Below are 18,669 nucleotides of genomic sequence, written 5' to 3' on the forward strand. Positions count from 1 at the left end.
AACTAAGTTCATTTTATTCCAACCAAGCAGACAAATGTATTTAATAAAGAACCTAAATATATTTCTGAACCTGTCTGAACCCCCCGGCGCTTTATCCTCACGTTTCTTTGGAGGAGGTATCCACATTGAATGGTTTATTGATGAGTTTCAACAGATAGGTAACGTGAATTGTATTACATAGTAAGAATATGATGTTAGTGCATGTTAAATGGAATGTAAAATTCACTGTATTGATAGGTCTCAATGCCTTTTTTCCTGAAGAAGCGAATATATCCGTGAAACACGTCAAAACATTGTTTTTAGCTATGTGCGACCATTAAGTTGTGATACTTTTATTATATGGGAGATTTTTCATGATTGTGAATCGTTTTATGTATATTCTAATTGGTAAAATAAAAGTTATATTTTTTCTGTTTCAATATGAGTTTTAATATGTTGTTTTAATTTGGTGGAATGTACACAATAATTAGGATGTGACACCCGCTAAAAATTGCATGTGAACATATATGTGAAATCTGACCAATAGAAAAATAATTAAAACAATAAATAGATTCCAGACTGATGATTGTCAAACATTGAGCAGATTTACATTTTTAAGAGATGAGATAATAAAAAAATGCTTACTCCTTTTTTTGTAGAGATCTGTTTTTAGACTTTTTTATTAGTTATAGAAATGGATGGGGTCACTTTATACCCTTGATCACATATATATATATATATATATATATATATGAATTGAAATGATAGAATTGCAATGCACAGTATCTGCAGTATTTGTATAATGTGTGATTATATGTCATGCATACAATATAGAAATACATATATATGCAGACATTACATAGCAGCAGTGACCCCCCCCCCCCCTTCTCTTGCCCCCTGCTGTTGTAGAGGGGGAGGTCCCATTTCCATAGCCCCCCCCCCTTGTTTCTGTGAAGGAGGGGGCACACAAAGTGCCTGGTGCAGGGCAGTGCTGACACAGAGGAGCCAGGCGCCGGAGGTGCATAGAAGGAGTGCAGGAAGCAGAGTGCAGCTGAAGGAGGAGGAGAGGAGGAGGGGGAAGGGAAGGTGTCTCTGTGACTGGGGCTGGCTGTCTGGCTTCTTCTCACCGCCTGCGTCACCAGCAGGAGTTTTCCACTGACGAAAAAGGCTGAGCTCCTGAGCAGAGGAGTCAGAGCAGGAGGAGCTGTTCCAGCACTCGCTGCACTTCACAACCTCTCCGGACTATGTTAGCGGCATTCACCCATTGGAATTAAAAATAAAAAGGAGGCAAGCTGACAAGCTGCCAGTCTCAGGAGCACAAACAAGGTAAGCACTTTCCTGAAAATGTGGTATTTCTATTTTATTAATACATCGGTGGATAGTGGCGGCTGTGTATGGGCCATTGCTCATGTAGTGAGAGGAGGTTCGGTCACTTGGGGTGCTTGTTGCACCCATGTTGGGGTGCTTGTTGCACCCATGTCAGCGCCTCCAAACATTCAGCTGTGTTATCCGCTGATACATTATTGTTACTTTGTATCCAGTGCCGGTGTCTGTGAGTGAGCGGAGCCCGCCCTCTAGCGGAACACGGTGGGCATTACACTCAGCTGACTTTTCCCTTGTCTGTATACTATGTATAAACTTTTCTTTCGGTTTGATACTTTGTATTGAATCGGTTACACTTTCCTATTTACTTCCTATGGATTTCGGTGTATTGTTGTGAATTGTGAGGTTTGGTAAACACAGAAGTGATCTAGGTATCTTTTTAGAAATGTTTTTGCTGATAAGATTCTGCTGTGTGTGATAATGAAGCTGCCTGCGATCAGAAGTTTCCTAGTGTCCTCTGATCACAGCTGTGTTAACGGGCCCTGTCTGTAGTGCTTGTATTGTTATAGAGTTATATCCCTTACCGGGGACACCGATCTCCGGTTTTCACGGACTGTGGGAGTTCCACTGACGTCCACACAACTTTTGACATCACCAGCCTCCTCTTTGGCAATAGTAAGAGGATGAGCGAATGACATGGGTTGATTCACTGCCATGATATGCTGGAAGTGACCTCATCAGTCTGTGGAATTTTCCCTCCTAAGTCTAACATTTTTATTTTCCTTCTTGAGGTCTCTGGGGTAATTCTGATGTGGATTGCTCAATGTGGAATAACAAGTTATATGCTGATACTTCTACAAATGTTACATTGTATCTGAACTTTTTGTTTGTTTTTATTGTGAAAAGGTTAGATTGCTGGCTGTGCCCCCAGATCAGGGGGCCTCAACCTTTCTATTTGTCCTGGTAATAAAGTAATGGCAAATGTTACAAGAACAGGATGCAGAGATATATCTTCCAACTCATCCTGTAATAACTTGTTATTTAATACTTCCTGTATCAATGGCGAAGGAATTCGTGAGAATCCTCGTCAATGGTAGTAAATTTGTTTAAGTCTGTGATAGATTCCTGATTGCTTGCAAAAGTTTCCAGAAACTGTTAATTTTGTGTGAGTGCCAGGCGACAAGCATTTTTCACATGTAGGTCAGCAGCCTACATAATGCTCTTGCCATTGATGGTGTTAATTAACTGCTCCCCTTCCTTAGCCTGTGAAGTGAGATAATGGCTTTTCTTGAAGCTGGGAATCTCTGCAGACAGAGAACACATTCCCCCCAGGCCATTAACCCATTCAGGGTCCCAGCAAGACCCAGGCTGTGTGTGTGGAATGAAGAAAGACAATGCAATGCATTACATAACTCTGAATGGCTTGCTGGGCTGTCTTACTATACATTGCATTACAATAATATGTGTCACCATCCAGGTACACAGAATGGCATGCGTGCTGCAGAGGATTACCATTGTCATTTAAGGGATCCTCCTTGTATTACTATACTGCTTGTATTACTACTACATGGTGCTTATTTACAGAGGATGAGCTCCAATCTGATGCAGTGCCTAACTTTAAATTAAGCTTTGATTTGCTAAGGTTTGGTCTAAAATAAAGTCTTTTTTTTTTATTGCCATGACCCAGAAAATGCAGCACCCAGCCTAGGCAGCTGGTCACATGGTCTATTATTTTCATTGTGACATGAATACCTACAGAACATTCCAATCAAGGTTTTTTTTATTTTATTAATACATTAGCTTCCATTGATTATATTAGACCATATTCTTCCATATGAATATCTAAAAAACAGGAAGGATACAGTTCTCTTTAAATGGTAAAATGTTTCCTTTGAATCCTTAGCAGTGCATGTGATTTATGTAAAGCACACGCCTGCCAATTCTGTCTTCACTGGAAACTCCCCCCACCTTAGATTGGTTCCTTCCCCCATTATATTGTGTTGTGTGGGAAAATTCTCTTTATCTGTAATGAGTGAAGGTATTGTGTTCTCCAGCAGGCTAGGATAAACTGCGTTTCACAGGTGCCATACAGATCTGGGTGGCCATTGGCCTCTTTGTCCTACCCAGCTAAATTAACCATGAGAGATCTTCCGATATGCAATATTCTGATTTTTGGGAATTATTGTTAACAAGCTCTGTTCTTGTGTTAGCCATGGTTTCTGCAAGCCTTTGTTTCCGTTCTGTCACTGTGATTTCTCGTATTCACCCAGACAAGCTGCTGGGATTTAGGGTCGCATGGTAGGATTTGGATTAATGCTGCAGACTTGCAGAACAGTCTGTCTGGCTTGTTCCTATGAACCTGGAACACGTTGAGAACAAAGTGTGATATGAAAGAACCCCCCCATTACTTAACGTCATTAGTGAATGAATAATTGGCACATTATAAATGTTTGTTCCTGAATAGAGCCATTTTAGCTTTCATTCCGAGTTTTGGAAAGATGTAATGGTGTCCTGAGCTGTCACAACTTGTAAAACCAGGTGTTAGGGGAATGATGCCCGGTTGGCACACATGCTGTAAAAAACAAAACCTGTACAGAAAGCAATATGTAAGCTGTCATGGCTGGCTTCCCCTGACTGGGGTGACCCAGAACCAAAATACACATCTAAAGTCTTCTTCTTCCAAGGCTGTTAAGGAATTCTTAAAGCCTGAAGAAGCCAGGCAATTAGCATTATAAAAAGGTCAGCATCTTAAGTATTTCTTTCAGTACAGGTTATTCTTTAAATGTCTTTCTGTGTTTTGCTTGGCTATCTATTGGTACTTGCTGGTGTTACCACTACAACACTATCTCTTATTTTCTTTATCAGTTATTGGCAATTAGTTACACATTTTGCTATGAAATGCTCTGAGAATGTCTGAAAGCCTTCACCTGGAGCAGTAACAGACAGATCCCGTTCTACCACCTCTGTATTTGCATGTCAGTGATCCAGTGGCTGCTGTCTTGCTGTTGCTACACGTGTCTGTTTCGCTCTTTGTAAACAGGTGTCTTGCTTTCAGAAAGGAAGGCGTGCTCTGCAAAAACTCCTACTAGTTTCCTGAAGTTTAAATGTTTTTACACACCTCTATAAATGTTTATTGCACCACACTTGTCTCTTATGGGTTATTTAAACTGGATTTCTTGCAGACTAATGAGTTACAATGGCTTACTCATCAGTATGAACAGCAGAGCATCTTACAAATTGAGATGCTTACAAGTTGACATGATCAAAGCCTAACAAGGCCAATGCTTTGCTCTGTGAACAGCTGGGTCCTAAATCAGCCAAGAGTGATATTATTTCTATGTTGTGAATGAGACAAATGTCTGCACTCCTATTACAAAAATAGAGCCAGAAGTTGCTTGTTTTGTACAGGACGCACTGTCAGAATTTTGCAGTGTTTGTCTTCTATAGTAGAGGCCTTTCATTCCTGAGATTCCTTTATCCATGGAAAATAGGACTTGGTGATAACACAAAAGTGGAATAATGCATTCCCCACCTCGCATCTTACCAGCATACGCCCAATATTCCTTATGTGTGCCGGAGTTCCCAGCACAGCAGTGGGGCTTGGGGTGGCCCTTCTCTCAAAGGTCAGGATTGAAGGAATTGTTTTGCTTGGCTTGACACTTGCTGTTTATTTAGCTGAGAGTAAAGGGTATTGCATGATGCTAATATCATACACCAAACTTGTTTTTCAGAGATTGATTACAAAACTTAAACAACAGACAAGTCTTGCTAATTTGAACTGTTGCCCATACAGCCAGAATGTTAGCTACAGGCAACTGAACCTTTGTATGTATTTTATTTTGCTTCTAATAATAGCTGGGTTCATATTGCTGGTTGTTCTATTAAACAATTTCCTCATGGGTTTGTTCTCCAATGCAACCCCTAATAACTATTACTATATCTGTCACACTAGCAAGGTATTTCTATTTTTGTGGGTCTGCACCTTTAATGCCTAGCATCTAGTGGGAGTGGTAGTGGTGCCAGGCTGGAATTCCTGCGGTTTTGGTCCATCGACTCTTGTACTTGTTCAAAAAGCTGTTTTTAGTAAAATAGATGAGTAAGATGGCTGAGCCAAGAACAGAATGTCTTTTGGCAGTGGCAAGTGAGGCAGATTATTTTTTTTTAATAACCTGAAATAAAATAATGTTAAATAGTCCTTCTTGTATGTAGCAGAATGTTGGACCTGACACACTCTAAATATTTTTTTTTCTGCATTGCTATTTCAAGAATTATTTTTGTTAGCTGTGTTGTAATTCTTTTGCTGGTCCGGTGTACAGTGAATCTTGTATGCTTTTTTTTTGCTATATTATTTTGCTATGTTATACAGAAGATATATGATGTGTTTATGTGTGATATCTGATATGTATGGAAATATTTATTTTAAAGTGACAGTACCCTCAATTATTTTTATTTTTCTGCTTATTGTCATATTACAGATCTTAGCTGACCTGCTCAGACCCCACCCCAGGAAATGTCACGTACAAGGGTTACTATTAGGCCACACCTCAAGGATTCTGATCCTTGTGACATCCAAGGAATATTCCTGAGCTCTGAAAAGATAGCAAATTATGGAGAGAATGATAAATATAGTAGGGTGTTAATAAAAAAGCAAAAAATAAAAGAATAAAAAAATGAATTCTGTGCAATATACCTTTGTTGCCTTCTGCACCCCTATTGGTGTTCATCTTTTGGAATGTAAAATAATGAAACTGCAGCCTATGAGTTTAAAAAGCATCAAAATGAATATAGAAACATGGGACTTGTTGGCGGTTTTTGTTGTATTTACTAACCTAGGAACATTAGAAACAAAATTGTCTGCTTTCCTTTTTTACCCCATATTGAATAGCCATATACATTTATTAGCAGAAAATACATATTCTACGGTTATTTTTTAGCAAAAGATCTAATGATCTTTAATTTTAGCAGGCAATCCATTATTAAGCAGTGTTGTGTCTTCTGATCATACAATACAATAATATACCGCCTTGCAAGGCATCAGGTGTATTTCTAAAATAGAATCTAAAACAGCAGTTACTTTAGGTCCCAACGTCCTCAAGCGACCCCTTACTCAAAGCTCGGGTGACACTTGGCCACTGGCTCTCTCTGATAATTTCGCGCTACGCTCACTTTGTAGCAGCCCCGCGAGCAAAGCGGCTTAACAGTGTGTCCTTTCTCGTGCAGTCTAGAGCCACTTCATAAAACATCTGGCAGCAATTTACCATCCATAATTCAGTGGGAAACAATTGCAGAACAACATCAGAAAGCCACACCGCTCCTATTATATGTTTAGGGAATTTGGAAGGTCTGTAGCATTGACCTGATATTTGCAGGGAAATATATTATAAAATCAATAATAAAAAGGGCGCTGCAATGGAGCATGCAATATGTGTATGGAATTCTTAAGGCGGGACGGGTCACCTTTCACCAGTGTGTGAGGAGTTAGGCATTGTTGTTCCAGCTGTGACTATGCAGCTAGGGGTCTGTAAAGGGAGGGAAGGCCACCTTGTAGACATTGTGGTTACTTGTCATTGAAATTGGATCAGTAGCTGCAGCAAAACTAAAAAGTTCCATTTTAATATCTACACACACTGTATTTTTATGCTAATAGGTATATATACAAGTCAGGGTGTAGTCACATTTACATTTGTACTTTTTATAGCTAGGTTAACTACTACTCTCTTGGCTGGAACGTCAAGCCACTCGTATACAAACATTGTGATTGGTAGACATTGGAAACCCACAAACATGTTGTGGTAAATAGGTGGAGGGGAATGGAGTTTGTTTTGTGCACTTGCGGTGAATAGGTGTGTTGTTCCCTGTGGTTGTCCGGTTAGTTTTATGGCACCTTTTACATAGTGGTCTATAGGCATTCAAAGGCCCCTGTTAGTACATAGGCAGGCTTGTGCAGTAAAACAAGCAGATCTATAAATTGCTGTGAATGAACTCTTGAACCTTGGCCTGTGTCAACACAAGAGGTTTTGCTGCAGAGAGAAGTGCTGTAAACTTACATGGGTTTTCCTTGCCACAGGGCTGCATACTATCTGATGCATTTGTCAATTGCTGGATGAAAGCGACAACCGGTGGATAGAAATATCCGAAATATTACTGAAGAATGTCCTTCAAGAGGCTTTAATCATTTTTGCAATCTGTCACTCTTTTTGGGGCTAGGCAGGATGAAACCGGTTACGTGTTGGTTCAGCCCATAAATTGCTGCTTATGAGACATCTTTACAATACAATTTTGAAGCATTGATGACAATATATCCTGTCTGGGGTGTCATTTATGTATCCATAATACTTCTTAAACAAGAAGTTGCTATGAAAACTAAAGCTCACAACCAATGAAAGTTGCAAACTGATACTCAGCCACTATGGTTAATTGTCTGTGCTTCCTTATGAAACAATTCTCTTACACTGGTCTGATTGGAATCTACAATCTGGTTGCTATAATTTATTGCACATGATCACTTCTCCATGCAGTTCCAGTATCAAAAACAGCCAGTCTCGCAGTATGTTTCCATTGTCATCAAACAGCTTGCGTAGTAGCATTTTTATTTTTATTTATCTCTGGTAACTCCAAAAAGTGTCATAATATGCATTGTTGTTAGGAAATAACTGAAACCACAGAGCTGAGGCAGTGTCTTCTCTCTGTACATTAAATGAGACATCAGGGCCATTTCAAGTCTCGCATAACACACTTATAAATAATTAACCAGTTTACTGTTTCCCTACTCGGCAAATATAGCACTAATTCAGATTTAATCACCTGCCCAGTGCCTTTGGTTAGCTTAAAGTTTCCGTTTGCTGATGTTATTTGCAGCCTGTTGGCATTAAAAATCAGGGCTGGATATGGATTTTAGGGTGGCTATATAGGAATGGCATTTTGGAAGTCAAGTGATTATCAGCTAGTGTTCTGTATGCGTATGCTCAAGAAGAATGTTTTGCTGATAATAGGATGCCCAAGGATACTTTATAGCAGATGAAAGTTGCTGTGTAAGGGTTAATATCTTTACCGACGTCATAGAATGGCTTCAAGGAAACCGCATTACCACACATTATTCTCCCACAATCCCACTACCTATGTTCCCAGAGGAAAGGAGTCCTGATGTTATTCACAATCTGCTTTCTTCCATTTAGTTTGTAGGCTCGGCCCACTTCGTCGTCACAAACTCCACACTGATGTCAGCACAGCTCACTAGCAGAGCAGTAAAACTTTTGACTCTTCATAATACCCCAGCTGTTGTCACGTCGATTGATAAACACAGTCAGATCACTGAGTCACCCTGAGTCATCTTTCCAAATAATGGTTGTGCCGTGATGTCTGTGCTAGTTCCCTCCTACATACAAGCTAATATTAAACTGCTGTCTTGTAAGCGTGTGATAAAATCGTGATGAAGCAAGGCGTATCACTTCACTCTCTCATTGAGACGTGTTGGGGTTTTTTTTTATTGAAGCAGTAGTGGCGTTCTATCTGCGTATCTGGATTGCTATTCTCCTCCGCTGTATTTGACCATGCTGATACTTCTTCTGCATTTCGGTATTTTAATGTTTTGTTTTTTATTGTTTAATCAAGAATTAGTACTGTTGTCATTTGGCATTTAAGAGGTTACTTTGTCCTTGTGAAGGCAAATCTCCATGTAGGCAAGAGAGGCAGCACTAGGATATAAATGGATCGGAGGCATAAAATGTCCTTGCTTAAGACCCACTTTCATTGAAATATCTTCGGGCTGTTAAAAAAAAAAAACAGGGGGGCAATTTTGTTCCATTCATGTGCCTGTGTTTCAGCATTTCATTTGGAAAGGTCCTATGTGGTTTGTTTCCCTGGGGACTTACAGCATGTAAATCATGCGAGAATTATTCTCTAAAGGACCAGGCAATGTTCTTTTCCTCCTCTCACTAAACGAGCTCGCTGGAGCTGAATGGGAAGTGACAGGAAGCAGTTGCTTCATTATTAGTCCAGTATTCTCTTATTTCCTGTATGTTACTAGAAAATATTTACATGTGGGTATGTAGAGAGCTATTTATGTTTTTTAAATTCTAACTAAATATTGTGATTGTGTGCTTTCTTTGTTTTGATATTAAAAAATGTTTTTCTTTTTAAAGGTCTCTAAAATCATCAGCCATGAGTGGGCTACTAAAGCGCAAGTATGAGGCTCTGGAAGACGAAGCCACATACTCTTCTTCCTCATCATCTCCATCCTCATCTGCCACCTCTTCAGGAGGAGAATCCGATGAGGAATACAGCTACAGTCCCAGACCGATCATTAAGGATTACACCCGTAAGTTGATGGTCTTTAGCACCCTAATGCTTTTTAGAACTATTGTACAGGAAATTGAGGCCTCTGCCCAGTGTAGGGAAAGCGGCAGATAGTTAAAAGGCATGCTCATTTCACATGAAAAATACCAGTCCAGTGTTCTCCTAGAATCCTGTAGTATGCGGACACCTCTGCTTCTACAACCCATATAGCGTTGTCTGCCTTATTCAGTTGTTCTACCTGCGGTCCTAAAGCATCTCATTAATCTTCATGGAGTTTAAATGCTCTTTCTTGAGCATCTATTTGCATGTAACTGCTAAGCCAGTCCTGTATTTGTATTCCATTAGAACACAAAACTCTGCCAATTATCTGGGGGAGTTTAGTGTAGTCACCCATCGTCCTGAGTCCCAGCTGCTGAGCAGTATGACTGTAAACTGGTCTTTAAATAATCTGCATAGTTTCCATAACTGCAGCTGTAAAGATGTCAACTCTTGTCAAGCACCTGAGTAAACACACAGAAAGCTTTCCCTTCGGATTCTAGAGCTGTATCGTATATAATCCCGGCACATACAAGTCATACTCATTACTGTAGAGTGCTCTCTAAAAGTTTTTCCTAATCCCCTGACATTAACAACTTTCCATTGGCCAGCTAGGAAAAACTAAAAGGGCAGAGCCTAACGTATTACATAATACTGGCCATAGACCAAAGGCAAACTGCTGTATTGTATAGCAACCAAACTTTTGTTTTTCTCTTGTTGGATCAGTAAAAGTTCCTGAATGCATTTACTCTCTGCCTTCCTAGTGCTCTCCCTGCCCATGTACACAAAGCGGCAGCAAGTGGAAACTGCTTTCTTTTGCACTGCTTTTGTCTGTTTTCTCCCCAAACTGAAAATTGATGCCAAATAATGGACCCCACAAAAAGTAATGGGAAAGCAACTTGATGACCTAAGTCTTCCTCTTTCTGTATATGAAAGCGTTGTATGGCCAGCAGTCAGCATCTGGAAACTTACCAAGTATAGAACCTAATATGGCAAAGGATGAAAGGCTATTTCACCTAAAGCTATCCATGTTTGATAAAAGCTATTACACAGCTGATGACTGGCAGGTTCTCTGCTCTGATTATAAAAACAAGATTTAAAATGATCAGTTTGCTGGGACACCGGTTAACTGGGAGCTGCAAACACAAGCATTGGCTGTCTGCCATGCAGCTTTGTAGTGAACAAGGGAGTAAGTAACAAGTGCTCTCACAGCTATCTTTCAATAGATTAAATAGGTGAGACACAACATCAGAAATTTTGTGTATTATTAGTGTAAGCAAGCACAAACCTTCAATTTTTTAATTTTTATGTAGCTATGCGTCTTACTATTTGCAAATTTTCAGTTAGACATTTTACTATTTTAGTGCTTTCTTTATTTCATGTAATTTTTGACTATTGCATGCCTAATTACAGCTGTGTTTTACATATTCGAAGTTTAACATGTATATATTCTGTTCTCTCTGCAGCGGTGTCCATTTTAAAGAAAGCAAAACTTGCAAAGAACAACAGAGTACACTTTGAACAGGTGGTGGTTTTCTACTTCCAGCGATGTCAAGGGTTTACGAGCGTGCCAAGCCGAGGTGGTTGCACCCTGGGCATGAAGCATAAACACAGCTATAGCCGACAATTTACTATGGAGGAATTTTCCAGGGAACAGTTGACCCGGCGCAGGGAAAAATTAAAGGAGCGGTTAAAAAAGGAGAAGCTGATCGCATTAAAAAACATGGTACGTTTTTTTTTAAAGCCAACATTTCCGTGCAAATGACACCCCCAATATAAGTAACCTCTACCATATTTAGGGCACCCTTCACTATAGCTGATTTTCAATGGGATGTAAATTTATTGTTCCTTATAATCAGCCATGTGTTCTAATATCCCAGTAAAAACAGCTGGCACAGGTTGCTGTAGATAATATTAACCTCAAAATAATATGGGCTTCTACATGGTCTTTATAGCTATTTTGTAAAATAATTTGTATCATATTCCATTATTTTGCTTACATTTATTTTTTCTTTTACAGTTTACAATGAACGGTACTATAGAGAAGGCTAACAACCTCACCATAGACGACATCTGTGATGAAGATATCGACATGACCAATGCAGAAATTGATGATGGCTTCAGTCCCCGCATGTACCCACCCAAGAAACGGAGGGCACTGCTCAAACTGGAAGGCGTAAAAAAGATAGACAAATCGGAAAAGTATGAGCTTAATGAAATACGGAAGTCACGAAAAACATGCGGGTGTGATTGCAAGGATTACTGTGATCCAGAAACGTGCTGCTGTATCTTGGCAGGAATCAAATGTCAGGTTAGTATTGACTTAAAAAATGTTTTTTTATTTTAGATCATAACTGTTACTAAAAATTCCTTACCTAAGTGATTATTTAGCTGTTTTTAGTCTCTTTTGATAGGAACTTACCAATAACTTTACCATACTAAAAATGTTTCTGTCTAGTAGGTTTACAGACTTTTTTTGCACAAAATAAACTCATGTTTGAATCATTTAATAATGTGTCTTTTTTCTATTATTTCAGAGGGATCATTCCAATTTTCCATGTGGATGTACAAAGGACTGTTGTGGAAACCCAAAAGGAAGGGTAGAGTTCAGTTCATCCCGTGTGCAGACCCATTTTCTTCAAACCCTTATGAAACTTGAGCTTGAGCAAGATGAATTTAATGAAAGTCAAAATGAACTTGATACAACCTGCAGTGAACAATTTGATGAAAGCTCAACATTTGAGGATATAACCTGCAGTGAACAATTTGATGAAAGCTCAACATTTGAGGACAACGATGATGACAACAGGATTGTTCCTATCGCCACATCTCCCGATTCCTCACCTTCAAATTCCCCGACCACCTATCATTTCAATGCAGAATTGGAACCAGCAAGTGAGAACAGTTGTAGTAGCGTCACCACAGACAGTTCCAGCTCTTCCTCTCAGAGTGAAGTTTCTGAAGGTCCTTATGAACTTGCCTCTTCAACTGATAAATCCCATTCGGATTTGGAGGAAGACTATCTTGCTAGGATTCTTCATTTCAGTGATTCAGAGTACGAGGAAAACAGCAGTGACTGCCAGGACAACTTAAGTTTCTTTCATAGCACAGATTTTTTCTGTGACCAAGTTTACGAATCCCTTTCTAATTCAGAAAAATCCAGTAGTGGAGTGTACTCAAACTCTTCCTCAAACATTACAAAATGCGTAGACGAGAACGCAAACCAGGGCACACATTGCTTTTCAGACAATGTATCTGTGGCCACCTCTACTGATTCTACTGTGACACAAGAAGAGCCACTCTTAAAAAACTATATGGATATCAGCCTTTCCTCTGAATCTTTTGATTTGCCTGATGAATCAGATTACAATTTTGGACCCCTTTACAATTCATTGAGTGAATATGATAATTTGAGTTCTCAGCAGTGTCTGTTAACATTCATTCCTGGATTTCCACCAGCAACAGACACAACTAGCTTCTTAGAATCCTTGATTAGCGCTTCGGAATCCTCTGGTGACAATCAGTTCTTAGAAGATGCCTTAAAATCACCATCTCCTTTTGAATCGCTAATAGCGTAAAGAGTGGATTACTGAATCTCATCTGTGGCATAATATGAAAAATCTGGAATGTTTCTGTTTTTACATGGATGCATATATTTTTGGTCTTTATATTGGGGAAATACACATTTTTTGGAATACTGCCACAGTAACCTGTTTACTACACATGAATTTTTCGACTATTTTTTTTCTTACAAGTTACTTGTAAATAAAACTGAAAAATTGTGAATCATTTGTATACCTGTGAACAACTATTTTATGGATGGAAGTGCAGAAACGCCTTTATGAACTCCTTTATGTTCAATGCTTTTAAGATAAACTATTCATGTATTTATTGTAAAAAGAAAAGAATATTTGCAGAAGTAGTGTGCACTACTCGGGTTTACAGAAAATGAGGAAAAATGGTAAAAAAAAAAAAAAGAAAAGACACAGACTTTATGTAGAGCTGTTTTATTTATTGCAAATTCCAGGAATGAATCTAAAGCTTGAACTAGCAAGAGTTTTATTTAAATTCGAAATACCTCAGATGTATTATGAGTACAATCATATTTTTTCATAATATATCTGCATTATTTATAGACTAATATTTTCTGATTTCTGTACTATAAAGTTCTGCATTGTAAAAGTGCAATATCACAGCAGCAGTCATTAAATAAATGTCCACTAACAGCAAATTTGGTAGGAGGTGACTTTATTTGCAAACAGGTTCCCGGGCCAGGTATGTGATACTTTGTGTGGGTATGTGGAGATGAGTTTTTTTATGTACTTTGCACTCATCTTCATGTATTACACAGATAAATTCCACTATGTGGGGTTCCCTTCAAAAAAATACCACCAGTAATATCAACAAGCACAAGGGCTTAGAGCGAGGTTTCAGCTTTTTCACATTTGTCAAATATATCTTTGTAGCGTTTGCTTGCCCTCCTACCCTACTGAGTTGAATTTAAAGCCATATTTTTAATATTTGATTTCAGTTATTTAATCTTACCATAAATTATTCATATTTATTTAAAGCATGTTAGGGATAAGGCCATACAATTCTATGCAGTTGGTTGGGTGTCCATGCCAAGAAGCCAACCAGCTTGGCAAAGTTATTGCAATATTAAAGTAAATACAGAACCAGAATAGGGAAACTTTTTTTTTCTTTCTCAATTGCCATGAGATTTGAGTGGATTCATTTTATATTTCACAGAAATATGGCCCAGTCTATTTATATATATTTCTTTTATTAAATATAGGTTATGTATTATGTAAAACAAAATTATTTATTTAATTCATTTAAATACATTGTCTATTGGATTTTTTTTTTCTACAATCCACTTGTATTTAAATGAAATATTACAATATTTAAGCTTTAAATTTTAATGCAGATATTTAAGTGAGAGTGTTAATTAAAATGAACCTTTATGGGATGATAAAGAAAAATTATGTTTTATATTTCCTCTTTACATTTTAAAACACATTTCATAAGGGCCAGAGACCAAGAACCATGTGCTTTGTATTTCACTTTTGGCCCTGCTCTGCCAAAAGGTTATTTAGCGCTGTGAAAAACCTCTTCCATCCTAATACCATGAACGTCCAGCTCACTGAAGTGACTTTGTAGACTTTTTTTGGTGACCCAATTGGCTACTGTGAACAATGTCCTGTTTAGCAGGGTAGTACGAGAAAATAACCAAAATTAGACATCATGTTCTTTTTTTCATTTGGTCTATTAGAGCTCAGGAATCCCATGTTGATTTAGTTGGCATTAAAGCATTGTTGCATTAACGCACAAGGGGTTAAAGTGATCACTTATCTTAAATGCATTTTCTAAAATAAAATGTTTGCACATGTTGAGTAATGAGCCAATGTTAGGTGGGTAATACCGCTTGATTTCCTATGGCCTGAGCAATGTGCCAAAGGTATACAATGCAAATGAGAAGGATTACCTAGTAACATGGAGTGGGTGTGCTAAAAAGCACATGTAATTTGTGACTTTTTAAAAAAATTTTGTTCAGCAAAAGGTTGATATAGGGTCACGGAATGCTTCTTGTTACTAGATAAGCCATAAGGATCTAATTGTATACCAATACTAACTTCTACCATTTTCGAAGGATGTTTTTGAGCCTTGCTTGTAACTGATGGGGAAATATTTCTAGTTCCTGGTAGATACACTTTGATACATCGAGCCCATAGCGTTATTGTGGTGCAGTGCACTCTGGTAAAGTAGTATTTCGACATGATCCTCATCCTAGCGATACACACAAGTGCCTTTGCCTGCACTACTTCTGTATGCCGGTGTTCTGTTTGTACCAGTGTGTTCTTTCATGTACATCATGAAATTATGTGCTTAATCTGTTCACTACATACAGCAATACATTTTATGTTCAGTTACAAACTGCCAGTACCAGCATACTTCAACCAGTCAACGTAGTCATGTGCAATATGCTTTGTAAAGATCATTTGATTAGCACAGGGTTTTAAGACAAATTGTCATAAAGCAAATGTTCTGAATGCAAGGAGCCTTCCCCTACTCATGGGTCAGTTTACTTATGCATTGACGTTGCATCAGCTGTTGCATTGACGTGAACTTGTTGGAGAGGTACTTCTCCCTAGATCACCAATCAGATTCATCATGTTTTATTCTGATTGGTGGGTATGGAGAAATAACTCCAGTTTTATGTACCATTAAAAAGTCAAACATTTGAGTTTCTCATTTAAAACCACTATGGGCCTCTATATTTGAAAGGGACGGCTTCTTGCATGGACATTTTGCTTTATGAGAGAGTCCAGTTGAATCTCAAACATATAAATAAGAGTACCAATACTGTGCTTATAGAAATAAAGAGCTGTGACCTACAGTAACCACGCCAACCAACTGGAAATCAGCTTTCAACAACTTAGCATTGGCAGCTAATAAAAGTCAATTCTGATTGGCAGCTGTGGATTACTGGACACTCTTGAAAGTGACACTTTCACACCTGAAGCCTTGCTGGGCATATACTAAATGTGGAAGCTTCTTGGAAAGTGCGGTTATGTACACACAGTGGAAGAAATTTTGTGTTTGTTATAGGTGCAGTGTACCTTTTTCTGCTGGGTTCTTTGCTTGATAAGACATGGTCAACCTAAAGTCACCCTGTATTGTAACAGCTTCTCCAAGAGGATGAAACTGAACTGGTCCTTATGAGTTATGTACTATTGTCCACTGCGGTTTTGCATTTTTTTCCCTGTTTATAAAGTTCAACGTGCCAATAAGTTATGGTTTTAAAATATGCTGTCCAGTTCAGCCACACTGAAGGCTGCACTGTTAGGATGGTATTGAGAAACACTACGAGGACATGGTTTTGCCAAAGCCTATTTTACAACTGTGGCATCCAAAGTCTCTTAGTATTTCAAGTGTTAAACATTCCTGCTAAAATGTAAAAAAAAAAAACTCCAGTATTGACTGGCTGGTCTTGACAGCATAAATAAAATTAGCTTTTGAAGGCACTCATTGGTATTGCTCTAACATACTGACACAAACTTTCTGGTACTCACTGTATTTATTGGCACTAATATTGTTTTGTTACAACATTCCTGGGTTACTTTGCATTACATACATAATTTATGGTAAATTAAATATCCCGCCTTCATACCTATGTGCATTTAATTTATTTCTTTTGTGCCAAAAGCCATGCATATAAGATTGTATTTTGTTTCATCTGTGTTGTCTATTTGCCCTGGGTATTTATTGACACGGCTTGTAACTATCGAACCTCTTTTCACAATTGCTAACATTTTTGTAAATACTGTCTTTTTCATAAATTCAGTTTTGTTTTGTTTTTCAATGCAATGAGAATATCTGCAACTGCTGTCTGTCATTTCATTAAAGCAATATGAAGAAAATATTACACTTTCAATAAAAATCTTAAAAAATTAATGGCTTATCTTGGTTATTGGATATTATGGGGTAGTGTCTGCACTTTAAGTGTGTAATTTTTACAGGTATTTTGCTTTGCACAAATGCAAAGAAAATAATTTGTGCAGTGCATTTTTTGGATCCCTTTGCACAATCACTGGTAGAAAAAAATGAAAGTTTTAGGCTTTAGTCCTAAAATATTGGAAGATTTCAACACTAGCTTGCCAAGCTTTTCACTGTTGCATATTGATTCCAACAAGTGGTAAATGTATCGGCAATAAGAGATTAAAATGCCAAATGCAACTCTAGTCATGGAAGGAGTGTACATGTTCTGTATAATGTATGTTCATGGCTATAAAAGGGATAACTAGTCTAGATAGTCATATTTATCATTTATAGTCAGAGATAGAGCTCTAGACCAATTTCAAAAAACATAGCTGCTTTGCTACCAATTAAAAAAAGAGACTGAAAAACCAATACAAAAATCCAGTTTACATAGCTGAATTAGTAACACACACACACACACACACACACACACACACACACACACGGGAAGATTGATGCTCCTGTCAAAACTGTGTTAGAGGGATTCTGCCAGAAGTGGTCACCTTTCACCTGATGTGGGAGAAACATGAAGGCAGCCATTTATTAACTATGCTTTAAATGCCAGTTGCTTTCCTGCCATGCCAAGCCTGTTCCTTCCTCTTATCTGTGCACGAGTTGTAGGTTAGTGCTTGTTGAGACGGTTGTTAAAGAACCACTTGGTTAACAATCCTCGGTGCTGGTTTTTCAATTGCTTGGCATCCGAGAGTGACCATAACTGAGCTTTTGGAGAAGTTAAAAGGATTCTGTTGGAAAACCAGACTGTTTTGCATGAAGCCTCTCAACAAAGGCATCACACTGCTGAAAAACAGGAGAAAGATTTCAATAACGGGTTTTTGGGTAGGTGAGAACATTGCCAACTGTGAATGGCAGCAGTAGTGCTGGAAATAAACCAAAATCTGACCTTAGTGAGTTAACAATATGCAAGCTTTAAAATTAAAATTCTCCTATTTTTATCAAGACCTGGTAATATTCATGGGCTTCTACTGCTTTGAGACTTATTTGTTAGTCTTTAAAAAAAAAAAAATACACAAAATGTTATTACAATTCGAAGAAGTTACGCTGCAGGATCTGACTCAATATCACCACCTGAGCAGTCCCCATGTACTAATATAAGGAGTGGCATCTGTACCACTAAAGCTCTATAAGGGTTTTGAAAACTATCCCCTATTAAAAAAAAAAAAAAATACAAGTTATTGCAAAGTTTTGACAAAGCTGTTTGAAGTTTATCAAATGCTTGATAGAACTGAAATGCTTTTGAATGCTATTTGCAAATCAAATGTAAAGTGTGCCTGTGTGTTGGGTTTTAAGTTAGGAACACATGTTGTTTAATTTGTCCTTTCAAAACAAACCAATGTACGAGTTTTTAACAAAAATGACCTATCAATGCTATGCTATGCATATAGTAAGAACAAAATTATTTGAAGAGTTTGATTGATGGATGCAATTGCAATCTCATAAAGAAGTCTACTGGCCGCAAATGTGTGATCTGTGTGCTGT

General features: G+C 38.1%; 1 protein-coding gene across 2 annotated transcripts; it reads left to right on the forward strand.

Moving 5' to 3' along the window:
* Positions 1-1,035: 1,035 nt before the first annotated feature.
* On the forward strand, positions 1,036-17,088 carry CSRNP1 (cysteine and serine rich nuclear protein 1). 2 transcript variants are annotated; one of them, XM_072412569.1, is made up of 5 exons: positions 1,036-1,305; positions 9,444-9,619; positions 11,100-11,359; positions 11,654-11,944; positions 12,171-17,088. In XM_072412569.1, exons 2-5 carry the CDS (start codon positions 9,463-9,465, stop codon positions 13,209-13,211), a joined length of 1,749 nt encoding a protein of 582 aa, XP_072268670.1. In that variant the 5' UTR covers positions 1,036-1,305; positions 9,444-9,462; the 3' UTR covers positions 13,212-17,088. The 2 variants fall into 2 exon arrangements, with proteins under 2 accessions (XP_072268670.1, XP_072268671.1); XM_072412570.1 differs by lacking the exon at positions 1,036-1,305 and adding an exon at positions 8,521-8,877.
* Positions 17,089-18,669: the final 1,581 nt, after the last annotated feature.

This window comes from Pyxicephalus adspersus, chromosome 5 (assembly GCF_032062135.1).
Source record: "Pyxicephalus adspersus chromosome 5, UCB_Pads_2.0, whole genome shotgun sequence".
NCBI classification, from domain to species: Eukaryota; Metazoa; Chordata; class Amphibia; order Anura; family Pyxicephalidae; genus Pyxicephalus; species Pyxicephalus adspersus.

Bases quoted from the DNA above. Each gene is read 5' to 3' on its own strand.
- CSRNP1 (XM_072412569.1), top strand. From the start codon at position 9,463: ATGAGTGGGCTACTAAAGCGCAAGTATGAGGCTCTGGAAGACGAAGCC. The intron at 9,620-11,099 runs GTAAGTTGATGG...TTCTCTCTGCAG, and splicing joins GATCATTAAGGATTACACCC to CGGTGTCCATTTTAAAGAAA. The intron at 11,360-11,653 runs GTACGTTTTTTT...TTTCTTTTACAG, and splicing joins TGATCGCATTAAAAAACATG to TTTACAATGAACGGTACTAT.